The sequence below is a fragment of the Cryptotermes secundus genome, unplaced genomic scaffold (genome assembly GCF_002891405.2).
Source record: "Cryptotermes secundus unplaced genomic scaffold, Csec_1.0 scaffold185, whole genome shotgun sequence".
In the NCBI taxonomy this organism is placed as follows: domain Eukaryota; kingdom Metazoa; phylum Arthropoda; class Insecta; order Blattodea; family Kalotermitidae; genus Cryptotermes; species Cryptotermes secundus.
The window spans coordinates 216,339-238,261 of record NW_019723299.1 but is presented as its reverse complement, the minus strand read 5'-3'; the positions used below and the strand labels follow the sequence as shown (position 1 = coordinate 238,261).

General features: G+C 38.1%; 1 protein-coding gene across 8 annotated transcripts in view; it reads right to left on the bottom strand.

The window, feature by feature from the left end:
* The window catches only part of LOC111861674 (probable palmitoyltransferase ZDHHC8), a 60,727-nt gene that overhangs the window by 24,387 nt on the left and 14,417 nt on the right, over positions 1-21,923 (bottom strand). For all 8 annotated transcript variants that reach the window (XM_023846431.2, XM_023846437.2, XM_023846432.2 and 5 more), the window contains 4 exons: positions 20,421-20,578; positions 17,556-17,728; positions 15,286-15,480; positions 13,475-13,625 (listed from right to left, as the gene is read on the bottom strand). In XM_023846431.2, coding sequence (XP_023702199.1) covers positions 13,475-13,625; positions 15,286-15,480; positions 17,556-17,728; positions 20,421-20,578 — 677 coding nt within the window. The remainder of the gene's footprint in view (positions 1-13,474; positions 13,626-15,285; positions 15,481-17,555; positions 17,729-20,420; positions 20,579-21,923) is intronic.

Genomic DNA, 21,923 nt, shown 5'->3' with positions numbered 1-21,923 from the left:
GTAAAACAACTTTTCAGAGGAACACATTGCCTATCTTCAGGGTAGAAAAATCTGTGAGCAAGCTGCAGCCACTTGCTCATGCTGGTTCCTCACTCGCAGATTTTTATACCATGAAGATGGAGGCGATACGTTCCTCCGAAACATCGGTTCACACAAGAGCTACAGGATGCCACATCCCAGAAGACAACATTCTTCAATGAAAGTGAATATGCACACTGAGACTGTAGTAGTAATATTTTTAATTCTCTAAAATATTCTCTACTTGACTCTCTATCTAATAATATAATCATAATTCTTATAATTCTTTTCTGTGGTCTAAAATTATATTGCTATAATAAGAATTGATCCACCTGAAAACAGGAATAATATACCATCTTCATTGATTCTTGGGACAAGAAAGGCTTAAATGTTCTAATCGAGAAGCAAGATGAATTTACTTTTGGGTACAACTGTACCTATGTGAGTCTTCCAAGAAAATGAGTTGTCCAATGTTAGTCCCAGAAATTTTGTATTACAAATATTAAGTATTTTCATGTTCCCATGCGTTATGTTTAAACTGATTAAAGTAGTAGTCTTGTAATGTAATGTAATGTATGTGAGGGATGGGCCATAAAAACTAGCCCCTGCACTGCCACCTTCAATGATCTATTGTGCTTCCCTTGGATTAGCCCTTTATTAATCCTACACTTTTAAAAAAGTGTAGGACCCAAGGAGTAGTCTGTTATAAAATGCATAAATTGTGTCTCGTGAACATTTAGTGACAGTAAATAAGTAGTGAACCATTTATCTTGAAAAACTTTATTAACACTACTTTTAAAATTTACAGGGTTAAAGCTAGTAACACCGGTCACGGTAGCCAAGTGGTCTAAGGCATGTACTGTCTTCGCTCGCTTGGAAACCGGGATCGTGGGTTCGAATCCCACTCAGGGCATGGATGTTTAGTTTGTGTGTGTGTGCGTTTTTCTGTGTTTGTGTACAGGTAGAGGCCTTGCGATGAGCTGATCACCCGCCCAAGGAGTCCTACCGAATGTGTAAGATCGAGAAACACCGAAGTGAAGGGAGAAGTTCATGGAGGTAGGCCTAGGCCCACTGGGGCTGTAGTGCCAAGGGAAGGAAAAAAAAAAAAGCTAGTAATGATTATACTAGTGTCATCCGCAAACAGAACGATTTCAGCATCATGATTTATTGTTTTTGGTAAGACATTAAAGTAAAAAAAAGCAATGGACCAAGTAGTAATCCCTGTGGGACACCATGCTTTATCTATCCCCAATTTGAAGAAGAGTCAGGAGAATTTTATTTAAGATAAACCTTAGGTATCTAACCTCTAGGTAAGATTTAATTAGTTTAAGAGTTGTTCCTGTTATTCCATAAAACTCCAATTATGTAATAAAATACTGTGATTAAAATAATCAAAAGCTTTCTGTAAGTCACAAAAAATGCATTCAACCATCATTCTGTTATTCAATTTGTTTAGTATCTCCTCAATCAATCTACAGGAAGCCTATCTGTTGATGCAGAAGGTCTGTAACAAAACTGTGTTTCTACTCAAATGTTAATTTTAATATGCTGCAAAGGTCTTTCATATATGATTTTTGAAAAGACCTTAGAAAATGAAGTTAATAAAGAGATAGGTCTGTCATGTTTTTCTTATCACCCTTCTTGAATAATGACTCTACATCAAAATATTTTAAATGAGTAGGAAATGTTCCAGGTATTTATTCATCAGGTCAACAGGAGTAATGCAACCTAGTCACATGGGTGGCACCAGTCCACAGATCAGAACCTCAAACTGCAGGAACTCAACAGTTTAGTGAAGGGCTGTAAAAGGTGGCATCTGGTCTGGCACAAGGACAAATTTACCTCCCTCTCTTCAACCCTGAAACCTCTGAAATGTCAGCAACACCTCCAACAACCATGTGGTGCAACAACCCAAGAGAAGAATTAACATCAATAATCAACCACTGTGAAAGGCTAAAATCAGAAAATTATGTTATAAGAAGCTTTCTGTGAGGATACAAAAAGGGTGAACATAATGGAACTGAAGGATGCCGTCTTCTGGGATGTGGTGCCATGTAGATATTATATAAAGTGACATTTCAGAGGAATGTATCGCCTCCATCTTCAGGGAAGAAAAAAGAAAAAATCTGCAAGTGAGGAACCAGCGTGAGCAGGTGGCTGCAGACTAAGTGACCAGTTGAAAACACCCAGCTATACGATGGGGTACCCAAAAGAAACCGAACTAATTTTTTTGTGGGCAGAGATTTTGTAGTACCGCGTTTTGCCGCTATGAGCGCATAGAGCTAACATTCCTGAGTCGATAAGCCGACTACCGTTGCTTCAGAAGGTAAGGACTAGTTTCGGCAGAGTTTATAGTGACAACTGTTTTGTGTGATCGTCGTTTTTGCAATGGCTGATTTTCGTGAACAGCGTGCGGCGGTGAAATTCTGCTTTTTGCTCAGGAAAAGTGGAACAGAAACTCTTGAAATGTTAAACGGCGTACATGGACGATGCTATGGGGAAAAATCAAGTGTTTGACTGGTTTTCCCGTTTCAAAAATGGTGAAATGTCAATTGATGACAAACCTTGTTCTGGTCGTCCTTCCACGGCCCGAACACATGAAAATGTTGAAAAAATTCGTGAAATCATCAAGGAACATCGACGACGGACCATTGAAGAAATTGTGGAGCTATCGGGAGTGACTTGGAGCTCAGCGGCCAGATTTGTGGCAGTTGGGTGACTGGTTTTTCCATCATGACAATGCCCCTGCTCACACAGCCCTGTCTGTACGACAATTCTTGACCAAAAATGGTATGACCCCTGTTCCTCACCCTCCATACTCACCCGACCTTGCCCTGTGTGACTTTTTTTTTTGTTTCCTCGAATGAAAAGAAACATGAAAGGAAAAAACGACAGAGGCGCTGTCAAGCATCTCAAAAGATGAATTTAGACAATGTTTTGAAAAATGGAATAAAAGACTAGACAAGTGTATTAGTGTAAGTGGAGAGTACTTTGAAGGGGATTGAAGGTTTGTGCTTAAAATTTGAATAAATAAGTTTAAAAAAAATAAGTTCGGTTTCTTTTGGGTACCCCCTCGTATAAGAACAGGAAAGGAGGGAGAGTAGGCCACATGAGAAATCAATAGAGAGGAGAGGGGAAGGGTCTGTGGATATGGGCTAGCAGGTAGCAGGCCAGAGACGGTATAGGATCATGTTGGGGGGAAAAGGCAGGGTTACTGGGAGACCATTGACCCAATAGCCTCGGGGCTAAGCTAAGATGAGAGGCTTCCATGACTTGCTGAGACAAAACCCAACCTCTCTGTTCATACTGTTGGAATGGAGCTCAATCTCAATGGCCTCCTTAATGATGCGATCTCCAACTCATAACTTGTAACTGCCCTGAATGAATTCTGTCACTTACTTATACAGCAGCAGAATGGGTATGGACCTACAGTAAACACATATCATGTGATCGCTATCCAGCCAGTCTATTGGTGCATTAGTCAGATCTACAGTAAACACAGTTTCCTCTATGGTTGTGTGTTGGACTTCGTCTACAGAGCTGTTGTTGGCAACACGTTGATCAAATCCATTACGATATAAAAAAATCAGTGTGGGGTTCCCCAGAAGTATCCTTTTTGTGATAGTGTGCAACAGACATGAGATAAATATGCAGTGCACTTACCTATTGCTTGCTGCTTTGCTATGTTTGTGCAGAAATGTTTCTCCATTAGTTTTACTGCCTATAAAACAATTTACTTATCTGTGAAAGGTTATTTATTGCATACTGCTTGCATTACATACACATGACAAAAATATACCTGGTACAAAATCCATTTATGCAGAAAAAACCAAGGAATAGTTCTGTCAGAAGTACAAGGTCATTTTATATTACTGAAATAATGGAAGGTGGTGGATGAACAGCTCTGCAGAACAAGACAGCAAACTAATGAAAAGAGAAAGAGAAACTACTATTCACAAAATGACAAATACCTACCAACACTTTTAATGTATGTATATGCAGAAATGAATAACACACCACACTTTCTAACACTCTTTAATATACTACGTCAGTGATTCCCAAAACACAGTCTATCAGAAGCCTGAAAGCAACTTTCTCTTAAAACACTGAACCAAAATGATATTTCTATCCTCAATAAATCACTGGTCCACATATACGACAGGTACTTAACCCATTACAGTTCAGTGCTGAGGCAGACTCGACACCTTTCATTCCAATGAACCCCACACTGAGACAGCCTCAACAGTTCTGCTACAACTGGTGCTCTTATAAGGCTGACTTCTGTCATACAAACTTTTTGAAGTCGGTTCACAAGTAATTCACCCTGGTCGACAGATTTCATCATACTGCATTTACTTACAGACTGACTACAAAACAAATTTTTACACAGAACATTTTCAAAAAACACTCACTATATCACTACAATAGAAGGAAGAAAAGGACCACTTCAGGTTAAAGCACATAGTAGATCCAACACTGCTACCTCATGTTAGTAAGAATGGTTAAGAATATCACACCACTCTACTAAAGATTGACATATCAGCAGCACACTGCACACTCTGGCAGCAATACTTATGTGGCCAACGGGGCTGAGCACTTTTAATAAAGGCCAAGAGTTTTTAAGAAGTGGTGTAATGCATTAGCCTTTCAGTGTCCACAAGTCACAAACTAAGTATCAAGGCATATTGGCTAAAACAGCAGGAACAAAATTATTGGGGGCTGGGGGTGCAATGGTGTACTCCAGTGCAAAGGTGTACTTCATATATTCCAAATATATTCTTTGCTATTTCGGGTATTCCACTGGCTTTGATGTTCACTTATTCCAAATTCTAATCTACTGTTGTGAACCCAGTCATACTGCATTCAGCAGGAGCTAACTTTTCCTTGTAGTTTATTAATTATTTAGTATCTGTTGACAGATAAAGGAATTATACATGAATGACACCACTGATAAATTCTGACAAGAATTTGGTAACAGTGATGTGTAGTATGTGAAACTGAGCACAAGTCAAAACTCTTGTATGTGGATAAGCATGTTACTTGCAAAAAGTAGGTGCTGAAAGAAAATGTATTGCACTGAGCCTGGTTACAAATAAGATAATAATGACAGTGGTACAGATCACATGTCATGAACAAATGGGTAGCACCTAATTCATAGTTGGTAGGTCCCAGGTTCAAACCTCATCCCAGAAATCAGCTATTGCGAATGCCTTAAAAAATGGTTATAATATGTTTGTGAGCAAGGACAGATGCCAACAACTTACAAACATAATTTTCTTTCATGACAAAATCACCAGAAAAGTATACAAAGAGCAAAATGCTTCTGCAATGATTGGTAAAGTTTACAAAATGAATGAAGCTTTGTCAAAATTCTTTTTTGTTGGTATACATAGCTGAAAATATGTTGCTGCTCTAGGAGAGATGTCACTCAGCATCTTCATGAAAATGCATAATACTCATAAGAGTGTTCACAGATTCCAAATAAAGATAATTTATATTTTTGACACGAAACCACATTTTGGGAAGAATAAAGAAGGTATCCAACTTTCAAATGCACCCACAGTTTCCACAAAATACTGTAACATGACGGCTGAAAGCTGGAATAGTGGAACAAGAAGTGGCGACCATTGCTAAGCAACAGCGTGATAAACACATTTCTGCAGCAACAAATAAGCATGCACCAATAAAGGAACTGTTGGGAACAGTGTTTTCCGTGCAGCCCATGCTGAGGCTACATATCAAGGACCAATGGGAAAAGTTAAGTCAGTCAGAGGTCGGAATTGACAGTTAGCATTTAGATATAAGTGAGCAGCCATAGCTGGAGGTTTGCAATGAACACAGAACCAGAAGACTCTCCACTGTCAGAAACTGCTACCTAGCAATGATTAGTGAACCCATATCAAACTGAGAATACAGTGTGAGCTGTAGTTATTCGTAGAGTATGTAAATTATTGAAACTGTGACAATCATTTGTAGTTATGAGTTATAAGCATCCAACGAATTCAACATTCAATCCAAAATCCATGTCTATTCAATAACATGAACAAATATCTTATCCATCTAATAAACAATTCATTACACTTCAACTGGTCTGGCAGAAGAATCAAGGAACCACAAATTTCTCTAGCTGATACATTTCAGGCAAACATGAAACACATTCCTCAGGAATTTAAACAACTTTCAAGAAGAAACCTGTATTCCAGCAAATTTGCATTCACTGAATTACATTCTGGAAATGCTACTGTTGTATAAGAGTCTGTCACATTCCTTGTAAAAAACCACAGATGAAACTAACATTATCAGGGTGGCAGTGTAATGCAGCTGATGATTTCCCATCAGATCCTATGAAGAAAACTGTGATAAATTTGTACTATAATGAGACAAAAGGTGGCACAACATTACAGATAAGATGGTAAGGTAATAGTAAAAGAAAAGGGACATTCAAGACTGCCAATGTATATATTCTAGTCTTACTGACAATGTACCAGGAATATTCTTGGAATATTCTTTGGGGGTAAGGGGGTAAAGGGTAGCTGGCACATTGGGCTGACAACCATGCCACCATCTATGAGCTGATTGTCTAGAAAATGTGGGAACCTCAACATCTCACAACCCTATGGGCCTCCATGGCCTGTTACAGGGATACCTTTACTTTTTACTTAATGACAACACAGCAATAAATGAAAACACAACATATCCACTCAATTTACCAAACTGGAATAAGAAGCCTATTCAGTGACAACTGTACTTGCAGAACTTGGCTATGACTCATAAAGCTGTACACCAAAGAATACAATCAATAACATTACGCATTTGCAGACCATTAATATTACATGGCTGCAGAAGTCAGCAATTTTGGCTATGAAGCAAATTTTAGAATGAACGAGTAAGTTATTGGTTGAGGGGCTATGCTACAAGCCAGAAGGTCATGGGTTCAAGTCATGATGAGGTCACTGGATTTTTTTCCAATTGACCTAATCCTTCTGGCCACACTATGGCCCTGGGGTTCACTCAGCCTCTAACAAAAATGACTACTAGGAATTAATTAAATATGTAATTTTCCTGGGGAGTAAAGTGCGGCCAGCGTGTAAGGCTGACAACTTTACCACCATCTTTGAGCCGATTGTATAGATAATGTGGGACCCTCAACGTCTCACAACCCTATGGGCCTTCACGGCCTGGTACAGGGATAGCTTTACTTTTTACTTTTTTACTTTAGAAGTAAAACTGAGTAGACATTTGAGGTATAGAAAATGTGTGGTGGGAAAGGATGATGCCACTTGTGTGTCACTGAATACGTCTAAAAAGGCAATATACACAACAAACTATGCAAGGAAACTATAATTTTCAGCACCTGCAAAAGGTGTATATGCAGAAAGGTAAAGCAAGAAAATAATCTGCACAAAATGTGATGAAGCAGGTCAAGAAAGTGCTATGTGCCTTTCCTTGTTCATGTATTAAAAATACAGTTTTTATGTAACAACACTCCTTTGATTTTCCATGCATATTTTGTTATACTAATGTCTTCATTACACTTTCATAACTAAATGTCCATGTTTGCAGTGAATACCTGGATTTCGTGTAGTGGTCACAAAGTATTGCTCCACTAGTAATTGAGAACATGTAAAAGTTCCTATTTGTTGCAAATGTTAATGTGATCTATATTTTATGTCAGGCACCAATTTTTTGTATGCTAAACAGTTTTTGTGGAAATCAAGAAGTCTGATTTCAGTTTTATGTAAATTAGGAATTTTAATAAATTGATACAAAGCAAAACTGAATATATTTGACATCTTTTAGGGCAGACCCAAATAAAAAGCTAAAAAGGTAAAACTATCCCTATAACAGGCAGTGAAGGCCCATAGGGTTGTGAGATGAGGCCCCCACATTTTCTATAGACAATCAGCTCACAGATGGTGGTAAAGTTGTCAGCCTTACGCACTGCCCCCCCCCCAAGAAGATTCCTGGTGCTCATTTCTGTTGAAGTCTGACTAAAACCCCAGGGCCATAGTGTGACTGGAAGGATTATGTAAATTGGAAAAATCCACATCAGGACTCAAACCGGCAACCTTCCGGCTTGTAACACAGTGCCTCAACCAACTATGCTACCCACATACTATATTCAAATCAATCTGGGTGTGAACTAAGGAGCAGTTAGTCCAGCTGCTTTGGTATTACTCTGAGCCCATGAGTAGGATTCACTATGTTACTATATATACAGAGCATAAATAAATATATGTTACAATGCTCTGTGGTAGACAGATGGGTTCAATCTGAATAAATTTTGTTAATACAGTCATGTCCAGAAATGCTTCCTTTTGGCACTAAGGATATTGATAATACCAATAAGAATGCTTGAACAGCAATACTGTATTAATCCATATCAGTTCATACATAAGTATAAATACCTCAATGTTAGGGAAAACTGTTATCTGAGAAAAAGTGCATCAGCTCTGTGTATACACATAAACACACATACAAACACAAATATGCCAGGATCCCCACTCTGCATATCTAAAAGTAAGCCAAGCTTTGACAAAGCAATTAATCATGCATAGGCAAGTTTTCAAAACCAACCACTGTACAATTAAAATTAATCAGCATATCACTGTAAACCTGCCAATCAAAAGGACAGCAAATAGAGATATCTCACTGGAAAGTTTATGATGTCCTGGAAGAACAAATTTCCCTTCTTTTTAACACATACGCTAAAAAGCGGGCTGTTAATATCTCTTCTCTAGGTATGTTAATTTGTGTACCTATTTTATACTTAGAGCACTTACCATTTAAAATTAAAACTGAAATACCATGAGTTTTAATACTGCCCTCTTCCCACTTTTAGCATTTTGTATTCTAGTCACATAGCCTACAAATATTGGCTCAGTTCTCGCAATAATTCCATAAAATTTATAATTACCCTCCCCCACCAAATACTGTGAAAGATTTTGCAAATAGTTAACAAGTCTTAATAGCCAAATGAATGTGGATATTTAAGCCTTGTTTCCTGAGAGGAAAAAATTCTTGTAAAGGAACTGCGTGTAAACCTGAATTTGTAATAATTTGAAAGTTCTTGTATCAGTGTAAGGCACTGACTTAAAATAATGACCTGCATTTCCTCCAGCATCTCCTCACATTAGCAATACCAAGGTGGTGCTCACAGCAAAATTTCAGTCACAGATGATCCAATAACAATCAACACATTTATCATTTGTTAGAGAAGTCTTTGGTATTAGAACAAGACAATTCAACACAAACAATAAGGACAATCCACGGACCCAATCCCTGTCCAGTTCAATAAAAATCATGAATACTGAAACCAATCTCTCTGCTCTCCAATTTGATATCCTCTCATTAACATTAAAGTCTTCCACATATTTGCTTTCCATGAAATATTCCAACCAAACTAAATAATGCACACCTCCTTGTCCTCCAAGTGAAGCTACATGTCCAACCATTATAAATTCATTTAATTACCCTAACAATACTAGCAGCACTTCACAAAGAACCCCATTGTATAATTCTGTTCATTCACATTCAACTTCATTTGCTTTTTGTTAAATAAATTCTGCTAGGTTTATTAAGATAATTTTCTCATTGTAAAATATTATGGCTTCTGAAGAGTCCTTCAAAACTTCATGAGCAGAGAACTGTTACAACTTGGAAAAATAAATTCAAACTGAGCACAGTGAGAGACTATAATATAAACAAACTGACAATCTTTGTATTAAAAAAGTAAAAAAATCAAGAAACCTGGAGAGAGTAGCTTTAATACCTCTCGAGTCATAATTAAAAAGCATAATGATATGCCAATGCATGATGCATTCAAGTGTTTCTTGTGTGCACATGCATGTAATAAGTATCAGAATCTAAGGCTATTTGTGCCTATCTAAAATTCATATACAGATCCATAAATCCACAAAGTGTTCAAATTAATATATGACTGCCAGAGTGTGAAAAGGAGCCTGAAAATAAAATCATGGGTAAAACTTCTATTTTCACAATGTAGTATGTTAAAAGTTTAAAATATACAAAACTATAATTTTTCCTGTGGTTCTGTATGAGTGTGAAACTTTGTATGACATTAATGGAGGAACATAGACTGAGAGTGTTTGAGAACACAGAGCTGAGGAGAGTATTTGGATTGAAGACAGATGAAGTGACAGGTGGCTGAAGAAAACTGCACAATGAGGAGCTTCATAACTTGTAATCTTCGCCTAATACAACTGGAATGATCAAGTCAAGGTAGATGATATGGGCAAAGCATGTAGCATGAATGGGGAGAAGAAGAATGCATATAGGATATTGGTGGAAAAGCCAGAAGGAAAGAGACTACAAGGAAGAACAGGATGTAGGTGGGTGAATATTAAAATGGAAAATCTAATCTTTTGAACAGAAGTACACAGAACCTCAGAGCATAAACTGATAAGAGGGAGGGTCTGTAAACAGGTCACAAATGGACATAAAATGCAAAATATATGATATTCAAACTTGGGAAAACATGTATTTCTCAAAATATAGTCCACTACCACTTATTCTGGTTGTTCCTAAAAGAATGGTGGGGTTTCATTGCCATATATCTCTGTCAGTTTTTGGTGATGAAAAGCAAAATGTATACGGACTCAAATGCAGCTCTCAAATTTTCATTTTGTATATCGCGCTCTTTCCTAGTTCCATTTCCAGCAGTTAGGAGGCATAAATGTAAGATGGCGACCCAGCAGGAGAAGGCCTATTGCATGCTGAGATTTGAGGTGTCTAAATTCATCGTTACAGTGTGCCGTGAATTTTGAGTACATTTTTAGATGGAGGCGCCACATGAAAACAACATTCGCAGATGGTACCGGCAGTTTGTGGACAGTGGATGTCTCTGTAAAGGCAAGAGTTCTGGGCGGCCATGTGTGCCACATGCAGATGTGGAAAGAGTGAGGGAGACATATGAATGAAGCCCAAGAAAATCATTACAACTGGCCAATGATTCCAGTGACTACATTTTCCAACAGGATGGTGCTCCCCCACATTTCCATAGCATTGTGAGGTTTGCTTAATCTGGTCCTTCCGCAACGATGGATTGGACGTGCTGCAGGTGAAGATGACCCCCTTCTCCAGTGGCCACCCCGATCCCCGGACATAACTCCATGTGATTTCTTCTTATGGGGGTACGTGAAGGACATGGTTTATGTACCCCCATTGCCCCAATTGCTCCAGGATCTCCGAAACAGAATCAATCGTGCTGTGGAGACCATCACACCTGAAATGCTGCAGCAGGTGTGGCAGGAATTCGACTATCGCATTGATGTGTGCCGGGTAACGAAAGGTGCGCACATAAAGGCACTTTGATGGATGTACACAAAATTTAGACAGTCAAGCTTCTGATTGACACATGTTATGATTGTACACAGTAAGAAATACGAAATATATACATATCTAAAACCCCACCATTCTTTTAGGAACACCCTGTACACCTGTCCCATCTATTTGTGTACTGAAATCCACAGCATGCAAGTTTTTTGACTGTTGTCTCAGCCAATTCTGCATCTCCCTTACATCATTTGCAACATCTGAACGTCCATGTGAGAATTTTTCAACACAACTGTGAACTGCTTTATGCAACAAACACTTTCCACAGTAAATACTTCTTTATAAATATGTTTGAACTGAGTCCTTTTGCCCACTAAAAACAGACAACAGAACACTGCTCTTCAGTATTAAACTCCTCTAGCAGTCACCATTTTAACTACTGAAACCTGCCTCTGAACATGAACATATTTGTCTGCTACCTACACTGTCATGAATCTAGACTGTGCTACTACCTCGTGACACACACACAAAACCTATTACATCCATTACAGCTACAGTATTTTACTTCCATTTGTGACCTATTTACTGTCTCTCATATATCACAGTTTCATGTTCCAAACTTAAGTTGCTCAATTTCAGGAGATAGTAATTAATGTATACACAGTGGTGAACCGAATGCTTCTGCCATGGATGGCTGGGACCAGACCACCTTGAGGAGGGGACAGCAGTGTGATGACATTGTGGGGCCAATTCTACAGAAAGTGGAAGCTGGAAAGCTTCCCAAGCAGAAGAATATCACTGAGTCCAATTAATTCTACCCCACAGCAAAATATAGGAAGTACTCAGAGCTCCACAACAGATCTACAAGGGAGCTGAGTGTCAAGCAAATGCTAAACAAGGTCAGACAGTGGTATCACTAGCTACACACAAAGGGCGAGGTTGAGAGGAGGTTCCAACAGCCTGAAAACTGTGCAGCACACTGAAGTCCCCAGCCCAGAGCTGGGGACTGCTGAATCAGCATAAAAGCAAGGCACCACTCAAGAGGATTACCAGGGCCAGTGTCAGGATGAAGGATCAATACTCTCTTCCAACCAAAAGAACTGGATTCCAGGAAGGATACCAAGTCAGTTGGTACTGCCCAAGCAATACCAGTGCAAAGTCACCTAAACTGCATCCATCCTGGAAGACCCTTACAGAGCGATCACCTGAATCAATGATGTAGTATACAGGATCCAGTGCTATTCCAGGGAGAAGACAATGGTGGTACACCTGGAGAGTTCCCATACCTATGGGCTACTCGAGATGAGCAGCCTTGAGAAGGGAACATTGTCACCTGACTCAAACTCAGCAATGGAGCATATGCACTCCTTTCTTTCTGGATACTTCTTACCCTCACCACTGCCCCTCAACTTCTAGACTGTTCACATACCACCCAGCCTACAAAGCCAGTCAGATGCTTCCGGAGTGACTTCATCTGTATACAGGTGTTGTGGACCTCTTAAGAGTGTAGATGAGTCTTGCCGAGAGCAAGTAGTAGTCACAGTGTGAATATGTGTATACAAGTGAAACAGCGTGTACTGTGACACAAGGTGTTACTTAGTTCTGGCAGTGCAAAGTGCAAGAAGAAGAGGGTGCAATGACAGAATGAAAGAGTGGCAGACCAGACCAGATAAGCACTATCAAGAATTGTAGCCAGGAAATAAGTGTTTTGAAACACAATATAAGTCCTAATACAATCTGCTCTTGTAAAAGTATTAGGATAGGAAGTTACTCTAAAACCCATTTACTATTATTAACAAGAACTAAACAATATTCTGACTATAATTATAAAGAAAGTTAATTTAAAGTAATGTAAACAGCAAAAAGGAGTCGCTATACAATAATAATACTGCATGAAATCAAATTTCCATTATCAGGAACATATTTTCCCCTGTGTCTGACATACTGCACATCAGTACTCATGGACTAGTACCCAAATTAACTGTGGCTTCAAATAGTCTATTTTACATAAAAAACACACAAAAAATTCCCATATGAAGCATATTAACAGCACAAATAAAGAATTTTGCATGCAACTACACAAGATAAGAGAGCTACAGAAGTTGCAACTAGCAGAACTGAAAATCAATACAAAATACAAAGGGCGCATCCTGGCTCTTACCTTATTGTAAGCATTCGAACTGGCATTTCTAACCCCATTGCTGTTATCCATGTAGGTTTTTACCTGGTTTTCATTGGTAATAGTTGAAATTGCAGAAGTTGACAAAGGGTACCGTTTTGGCTTTGCCACGTACTTACTCGCCTTCAACAGACTGAAATACAGGGTACCAAAATGTATTGCTTATTTGCAAGTAAATACTTTAATGCCAAAACATTTATTCTTAAAATTTATTTCTGAATGAAGAGAAACTCATCTTGCTTTCCTTCATCACAAACAATTCTGAGAGTTAATAAAAATTTACTAAAGGTGGTATTTTTGGTGTGATGAAATTACTTCTGGATCATATTTTTTCCTCTGTGAAAACTGCATTTACCAGCCATTCCAAGACAGCCCCTATTAAGCAGTTCACCTGAAGCGTGATGTGGGTCTAGTGACTGCACCATTGTTAGAAGCATTTGAAAAATTCTATGTTTTGAAATTAGCGAGAGCATCCTGCAATTGTTTATAATCATGTCATCATCAAACGTGCTCCCCTTCAGTGAAAATTTTTGTTTCCAAAAAAGAAGAAAGCCACATGAGAAACTGTGGGTCTCCCTGAAGTTTCCTTAAAGGTCCTAAAACACAGTTACATGATTCCGCTTTTGCTCATCAGTGAGTAGACGTGAGGAAGAAATGAGAGAGAGAAAAAAATACTAGATTCATATTTGTTTTACAGAGGAAGGACAATTTCACACTATTCCTGGACATATAAAAAATGGCAGCCACATAATTTCAAAACATTTCTGAATGAGAGTTCTTAAATCAGAAACCTTGAAGTAACCTGTTTCTGCATGAGTGATGACATCACCAAGGTTGTCCATTCTATCAGCTGGTTTACAGAACAGCAAACAAAACCTGAAGGGAGTGATACACAATGGAGATGTAGTATAAAGCCAAAGGAAAACCAGCTCTAACTTTAAGTAGATTCTGAAGGGTTGTGATGATGGTGGATGACACACAGAATTACTGGGTTTTTAGACTTTTTCCATCATCTGGAATTCTAGGTAACAGAGGACACGCCGTTTCAGAAACTGGATCACCTGGAGACAGGAACAGATCCAGTTTCCGAAACATTGTGTCCTCTATTACCTAGAATTCCAGACGATGGAAAAAGTCCAAAAACCCAGTAATTCTAACATTAAGGCTTGAAAAAAACAAAATTCTATATGAACACTTTGACATTCTTTCAAAATTCCCTCTTTCTTCCAAATTACTGTATAGAATAAATATTAACTTCAAATTCATCTAGGCACTTTACATAATTTTTATCAATACCTAACCATGATATAAATGTCAATTTTAAATTTGTGTTAAAAATAATATGTATTACTGAAACACTGAGACATTTTCCACTTTCTTTAATGAAATTATCGTGAGAAATAAATTGTACTCTTTCACAAAAACACACTTTTCATCTTCATCCAATGCAATTTGCTTAAGACACCACAAAGAATGCTGAATGACCTCAAGCCTGGAAACAACTTTTGTGAAAATCTGAGTTGCAGAAGGCAAACAGTGTGACATAACACTACAAAGACCACAGAGTTCAAAATTTCAGTTCATATTTGCAGGTCTGTGCTGGTGATGTGTCTTGTCATGTCCTTTAGCACAGTCCTGCATGTGCGAAAGAAACACTGTCTTGCAGGGTAATTAAAATCGAAAGAAACCATTAATGTTCTCTAGGACATGAAATGATTAGCACAGAGTCTGTGTGTGTTGATTAGCCTCTAATATGTTATTTATCAGGTTTCAGAACTATTACATACACTGACCTGGGATACTGTGGTCCACATAAAATGTAGCAGCAGTTACGAGGACATCCTCGGGAGAAAGGATTATAACCACCTTTAAATTTTCCAGTGACTTGTTCATTTGTAGTACGACCTCTTGACACAAGAACAATGTGGAAACCAGTCAGACCATAAATGGGTATCACAAGTAATACTATTATTCCAATTATAACCATCCTATGCATGTTGTTAAGGATTAATATAAACAAGGCTAAATATTCACAAAAAAAAAAAAACTGTGTACATGAAATGGAGCTCTGATGTGCTGTTTAGTTTCTGAAAAATATCATAGGAAGGTCCCACAGACCTAATGGTACAGCACAAAAAATAGTTGCATCTCCACATAGTCAAATCCAAACTGTACCAACAAATTTCAAACCATACTACAAAATATGCCACACAGGTGATGTAGACATAAAAAGATGTTAAATTATGTGCAAGTTCAGAATGGTAAAACTGTGATATAAAAATGTACTTATTTCAGAGTCATGTTTAATATTTATATTAAATTAATAAATACCTTCTTAGGGAACTAAACTTTTGTACTGAAAATTCTGTAGTAATTGTACTTAATTTTGTAAACATGAAATACTTACAACATGTGTAAGCAGGTAGAATGACTGAAGGATTAATGTGTCATATGCTCAACTCCATTTACCGTAACGTTCTGTCATATGTCTACCCCAGAGTGCTCTGCCAATTAGGAGAGGCATAAAAAAGATATGTTGAGTTCAATGAAGTTTTTAATGTTGATTACTTCGAACTCTGGCAATGTTCAACTATATGAATATTTAACAAGAAACCCAGCTATAAAGTAGTAATCATTATCTCTTGATTCCAAATGTATTGAATCAAATTTATCCAAACTGTCATGCCAAATAGTTTTCCCTGGAGAAATATGTTATTGCCAAATGTCAGAGGTTAACACACCACTGGAATATAAGGAGTATAATAATATAATTTCATCACTATTCTTCCAGTTCCTCAGCATTAACACTCATTTTCAGATTTCTGCTCTCGGTGCAAACCCATATTTATATTCAAATTGAAACCCTCTATATAAAGTCTGCATAGTTCATTAGGTCAGAAACTTAGTTCTAAAGCTTAGGTGTAAAGGTCATATACATCCTTCACACAGACCATTATGATTTCTGGTACTACCAGATGAGAAAACATTTCTAAACGAAACTTCAAAAATACATTTATTTATTTCAGTAAAGTTCTGTGCAGATGAGTGATCAATATGAAAAAATATGTAGTTTTAAATATTATATTTAAGCATCCTGTTGCACTCCATACGATAAATGATGTAAACTCCGTCTCAAGTGCAAACAATATATTTGTGTCTTTGATCTTGCTCCCTACACTACATGTTTCGGCCTCAGACGGCCATCATCAGGTGTATAACACTCACGTCGCTGTCACACTGCACCCAGTTCAAAATTTAACATCTAAAACACTCTCCCTGTCATTATCAACTTCTACTTCGTTAATAGCTGTCCACCCGTAGATTACTTCACACGCGTTAATTTTGAGTTTATTGTAATAGCACCATAATAAAATCTTTAGTTCTAATTTTAGACTTTTAAATTCTTGTCCAAATTTTAAAATTTTAAAATTGTTAGGGTTATTCGCCCTGTGTTTGAAGTGCTGCAGCGGCTAGTTCTTGTTTCCACACTGTATAGGTGTTATCCTGTGTGGTCTTTCTGTGTGCGTGCCTCTGCTATAGCACACGTAGTAAAGAATAGCAGAGGCACGCACACAGAAAGACCACACAGGATAACACCTATACAGTGTGGAAACAAGAACTAGCCGCGTGGACAGCTATTAACGAAGTAGAAGTTGATAATGACAGGGAGAGTGTTTTAGATGTTAAATTTTGAACTGGGTGCAGTGTGACAGCGACGTGAGTGTTATACACCTGATGATGGCCGTCTGAGGCCGAAACATGTAGTGTAGGGTGCAAGATCAAAGACACAAATATATTGTTTGCACTTGGGACGGAGTTTATATCATTTATGTAGTTTTAAGTGTAAAATAAAATTTACTTAAACAATGACCGAAAGGGAATGCTGGACCCACATTACTATAGCATGGAAAGAATCAGATACCTAAAAGTATTTCTTAATAGCTTCACATGCTGATGCTTTTACCAAAGTGTTCTCAAAATTTGCTAAAACAAATTCTGTACCTGAAAATACAGCATTCTGTTTGGTAAGATACACTATCTCCTTTCTCCTGATAAAGGATACGCTATGATTGTGTTCACTTCTGTCAGGTCTTTCCTCTTATATAGCACAAATACAAGACAGAGTGTAAAAATGCTAGTGATGTGTATGCTCAAAGAAATCAGGAACATAAAAAAGAAGCGGTAGTTGCGGCGTCCAATGCAGTTATTCACCCATGGGCAGTGGTGGTCAAATGTCTGCAAGCAAGCACCAAAGACATCAGCATGCAGCATCATACAAGCTAATAATTGCTGTACCTTCAAGATAGCCACTTTCATTTAGTTTATCCTTTAAACATTCCCCTTATCCATAATGGGCATACAACTGCACTTTATTCTGCGGATAGGAGAAAAATTAGTTACAGTTGGTATAAACCACCTTCTTATATCCAATAATTTAAAGTAATTTCTGTAAACAATGATTTATAACTTTTTTTTAATTTCAATTAGTTTATTTATTACATGTCATATAATGCTACATGGGCTATAGAACATTATGGACCATCTGATGCACCGCTGCAGACGACAAATGGCCCAAGGACCATAGACTGAGGAACACTGGTCTATGAGGTATTACACTGATTGGATACCAATAAAAACTATTCTATTCTAATACTTTCAAAGGCAAAATCTCTAAATTGGAAATATAAATCAACATATTACACAATTCTAATCTTTAAGTCTTAGAATTATTGTGCAAAAAGCTGGTAGTTACAAAACAATAATACCAAACTAAGCGAGGGTACACAGACCTACAAACATAACACGACTGGGTCTTTTACTCACACTATGAATTTTCTCAGTTAGGATTCAATTCTTAAGTACCACATCTAAATGTATTAAAACTGTATGCCGCTTGTGCCCTTGAAGTGAAATTAGAAGTTAAGTGAGTGAGTAACAAAATGTGATAGTGCCTGTGTGCATGTATGATGGGGTACCCAAAAGAAACCGAACTAATATTTTTGTGGGCAGAGCTTTAGTAGTACCGCGTTTTTCCGCTACGAGTGCATAGAGCTAACATTCCTGAGTCGATAAGCCGACTACCATTGCTTCAGAAGGTAAGGACTAGTTTCGGCAGAGTTTATAGTGACAACTGTTTTGTGTGATCGTCGTTTTTGCAATGGCTGATTTTCGTGAACAGCGTGCGGCGGTGAAATTCTGCTTTTTGCTCGGAACAGGTGGAACAGAAACTCTTGAAATGTTAAAAACGGCCTACAAGGACGATGCTATGGTGAAAACTCAAGTGTTTGACTGGTTTTCCCATTTAAAAAATGGTGAAATGTCAATTGATGACAAACCTCGTTCTGGTTGTCCTTCCACGGCCCGAACACATGAAAATGTTGAAAAAAATCGTGAAATCATCAAGGAAGATCGACGACGGACCATTGAAGAAATTGTGGAGCTGTCGAGAGTGACTTGGAGCTCAGCGGCCAGATTTGTGGCAGTCGGGTGACTGGTTTTTCCATCATGACAATGCCCCTGCTCACACAGCCCTGTCTGTACGACAATTCTTGACCAAAAATGGTATGACCCCTGTTCCTCACCCTCCATACTCACCCGACCTTGCCCTGTGCAACTTTTTTTGTTTCCTTGAATGAAAAGAGACATGAAAGGAAAGAACAACGGAGGCACTGTCAAGCATCTCAAAAGATGACTTTAGACAATGTTTTGAAAAATGGAATAAAAGACTAGACAAGTGTATTAGTGTAAGTGGAGAGTACTTTGAAGGGGATTGAAGGTTTGTGCTTAAAATCTGAATAAATAAGTTAAAAAAAAAGTTCGGTTTCTTTTGGGTACCCCCTCGTATATGTGGAACAGATGCTCATCTCTGGTTGCTGAAGAGTATGGTATTCTGGGTTGTAACACCATGAAATTTGGAGGGTCTCAACTACACAGCATTATCACCCAGAAGCATATATTCTTCCTAGTCAGTGCCATTAAAATCTCAATTCAAACATCTCAAGCCACTATCTCATGTCCCTCTCTGATGTTTGTCCATCAAAGGCAGTCAAGGAATTACTTTCTCATATAAGAACGTACTTTTTATGACAACATGATAGCAGAGGGTAATTCCAGCTTCTTGTAGATCCTGAACTCCGACAAGATTAGCAAAGGAACTTAAGGGTTGAGTTTCGTAAGTGGAAAAATCCACTCTAAACCATACCTAATCTATAAATTTTGTACAAGTGAGTAGCAGCTTCTTTCTAGACCAGTGCCCTTTCAATCTTCATAGAGAACACATGGACAGTGTACTGTACAGTATTGGCAGATGCATGTGTAATGTCACTTAAGATTGAGCGTAGCTGAGCTTTTTACTGTTCATTACTAAGATGCAGTCAAGCAGAGTACATAACTTTCCAAATGTGTTCTTTACAATTTTGTACACCACAACACTCATGTATTGCAAACATTATCTACAGCTGCAAAATTAATACCAGAAACACAAAGAGACAAAGTGTAATTTCATCCACATTTATACAATATACCATGGAGAGCTGGATACTCAAAGAAAATGTTCTTGCATTTTAAAATTGCAATTTAAATACAAATATAAAGTCAATTACTTGAAAATTTACCTGTTGAACCTTTCAGTATCTCAGGCCACTATGGAATACAGTTCAGGATTAACTGGAATACTCTAATGAGTTGACACCCCATGGGAAGCTAACAAATTCTTTGTTGTTAAGAACATTTGAAGCCACCAACAGAGATATCCTGAACCAGTTCAACATAATTCACAATCTCACAACCGACTTCTCTAAGAAACATTTTAATATTATCCTTTTGCGTATCTCTTTGTCTATCAAGAGGTATGCATTCATAAGGTTTTTTAACACAAACTTGGTTTCATATGCAGGAAGCTGCTGCTATTCTAAACTGAAGCACATACCTCAATACAAACATTGCACACACTACAATGAGAGCAGCGTGGTGGTCGGTAAAACTGGCATGTAACACACCACTTCATTCGTACAGTAATACCATTGATTTCTACATTTTTGTAAAGCGGTGCTCTGAAGTCATCCTCCCTGTCCTCTTCTGGGGAAGCTGTTAACACAAACATTAACAATACAAACCATGATCTAAACAATTCAACTCTCATAATTAATGCAGAATACTAGGATAAGTTGCATCACAGTGAACCTGAAGTCTCAAATTTCAGAAGGTTCTGAAAAGAATAAGTTTTAATTGCATCATTCAGTACTGACAGAAGCAGCGGCCACAGTTTCCAAAAAGGAATGCAGTAAACACACTATGATGCTCATAGTCCAAGTTGTCTTTCAATGAGTCATACTGCTGCAAAATCTCCACACCTAATACATCTGTACTTCATCAAACAATTCAAGCATAAGTAGATTCCAAAGGGTTCTCACGATGGTGTATAACACTCAGAATTACTGGGTTACAAATCCACACTCCAACCTGGACATGACATGTGCTGTGGAATCTATTGTTTCAAAGCTTCCACAGACTTTGGGCATGGAATTCAGGTGAAGATCAGGTCCATGTTAGAGAAGTCTAAGGCAGCATCTACATCAGGGCACAAAATGCATCCGTTGTAGAAATAAACAAGAGAGGCGAATGCTATGGTTTGTTCTGGCTCCACTGCAGACAAAAAACTACACACCGCATCCTGCAACTGTGTGGTGTCCTCAGCAAAGTACGTTCGTTACAACGGACGCATTTTGTGCGCTCGTGTAGACACTGCCTAAGTCTTCCATGCTTTACATGACTAAAAAGGAGTTGAAATCCATGAAATCTTTGAGGCTTAACAAAGATATTAGGATTCTTCAGGCAGACAAAGGCACTGCACTGTGTTAGATGAATAAAAAATCCAAGAGTAAGTTGAACGCTTTGCTAGAGTCTGGGGTTTATGAACCCTTGACAAAAGATCCCTCGGCTAATGATGAGAGAAAAGTGCACGAACTCCTTTCTAAACACGAAACTGCTCTTCCTACAGATCTAACATATAAGCTGACTCCATACCACAGCAAACCTCCACATCTATATGGCCCTCCCCAAGATGCACAAACTTGACGTTCCTCTGACGCCTATAATGAGATCCACTGGTTCCCCTTGTTATGCTTGGCTGGTTTTCTCATAAGATACAGAAACCTCTTAACAGAAAAATGAAATCCTTCATAAAGAATGTGGGCCACTTCATACAGATGTTGAAGTCTATAAAACTTCAATCTCCAGATACTCTCTTCAGCCTTGATGTTGCTAGTCTTTTCACTAATGTACTAGCCCATGACATCTTACAAGTCATCAGAAATAAGCTCCATAATGATACGTCAGCAGAATGTTCGGTCTTGCACAAACATCTCTTCAACTTTCTTTCCGGGAGATATCCTCAATTTGGTTTGTATCCTAGTATTTCTTCAACTATATT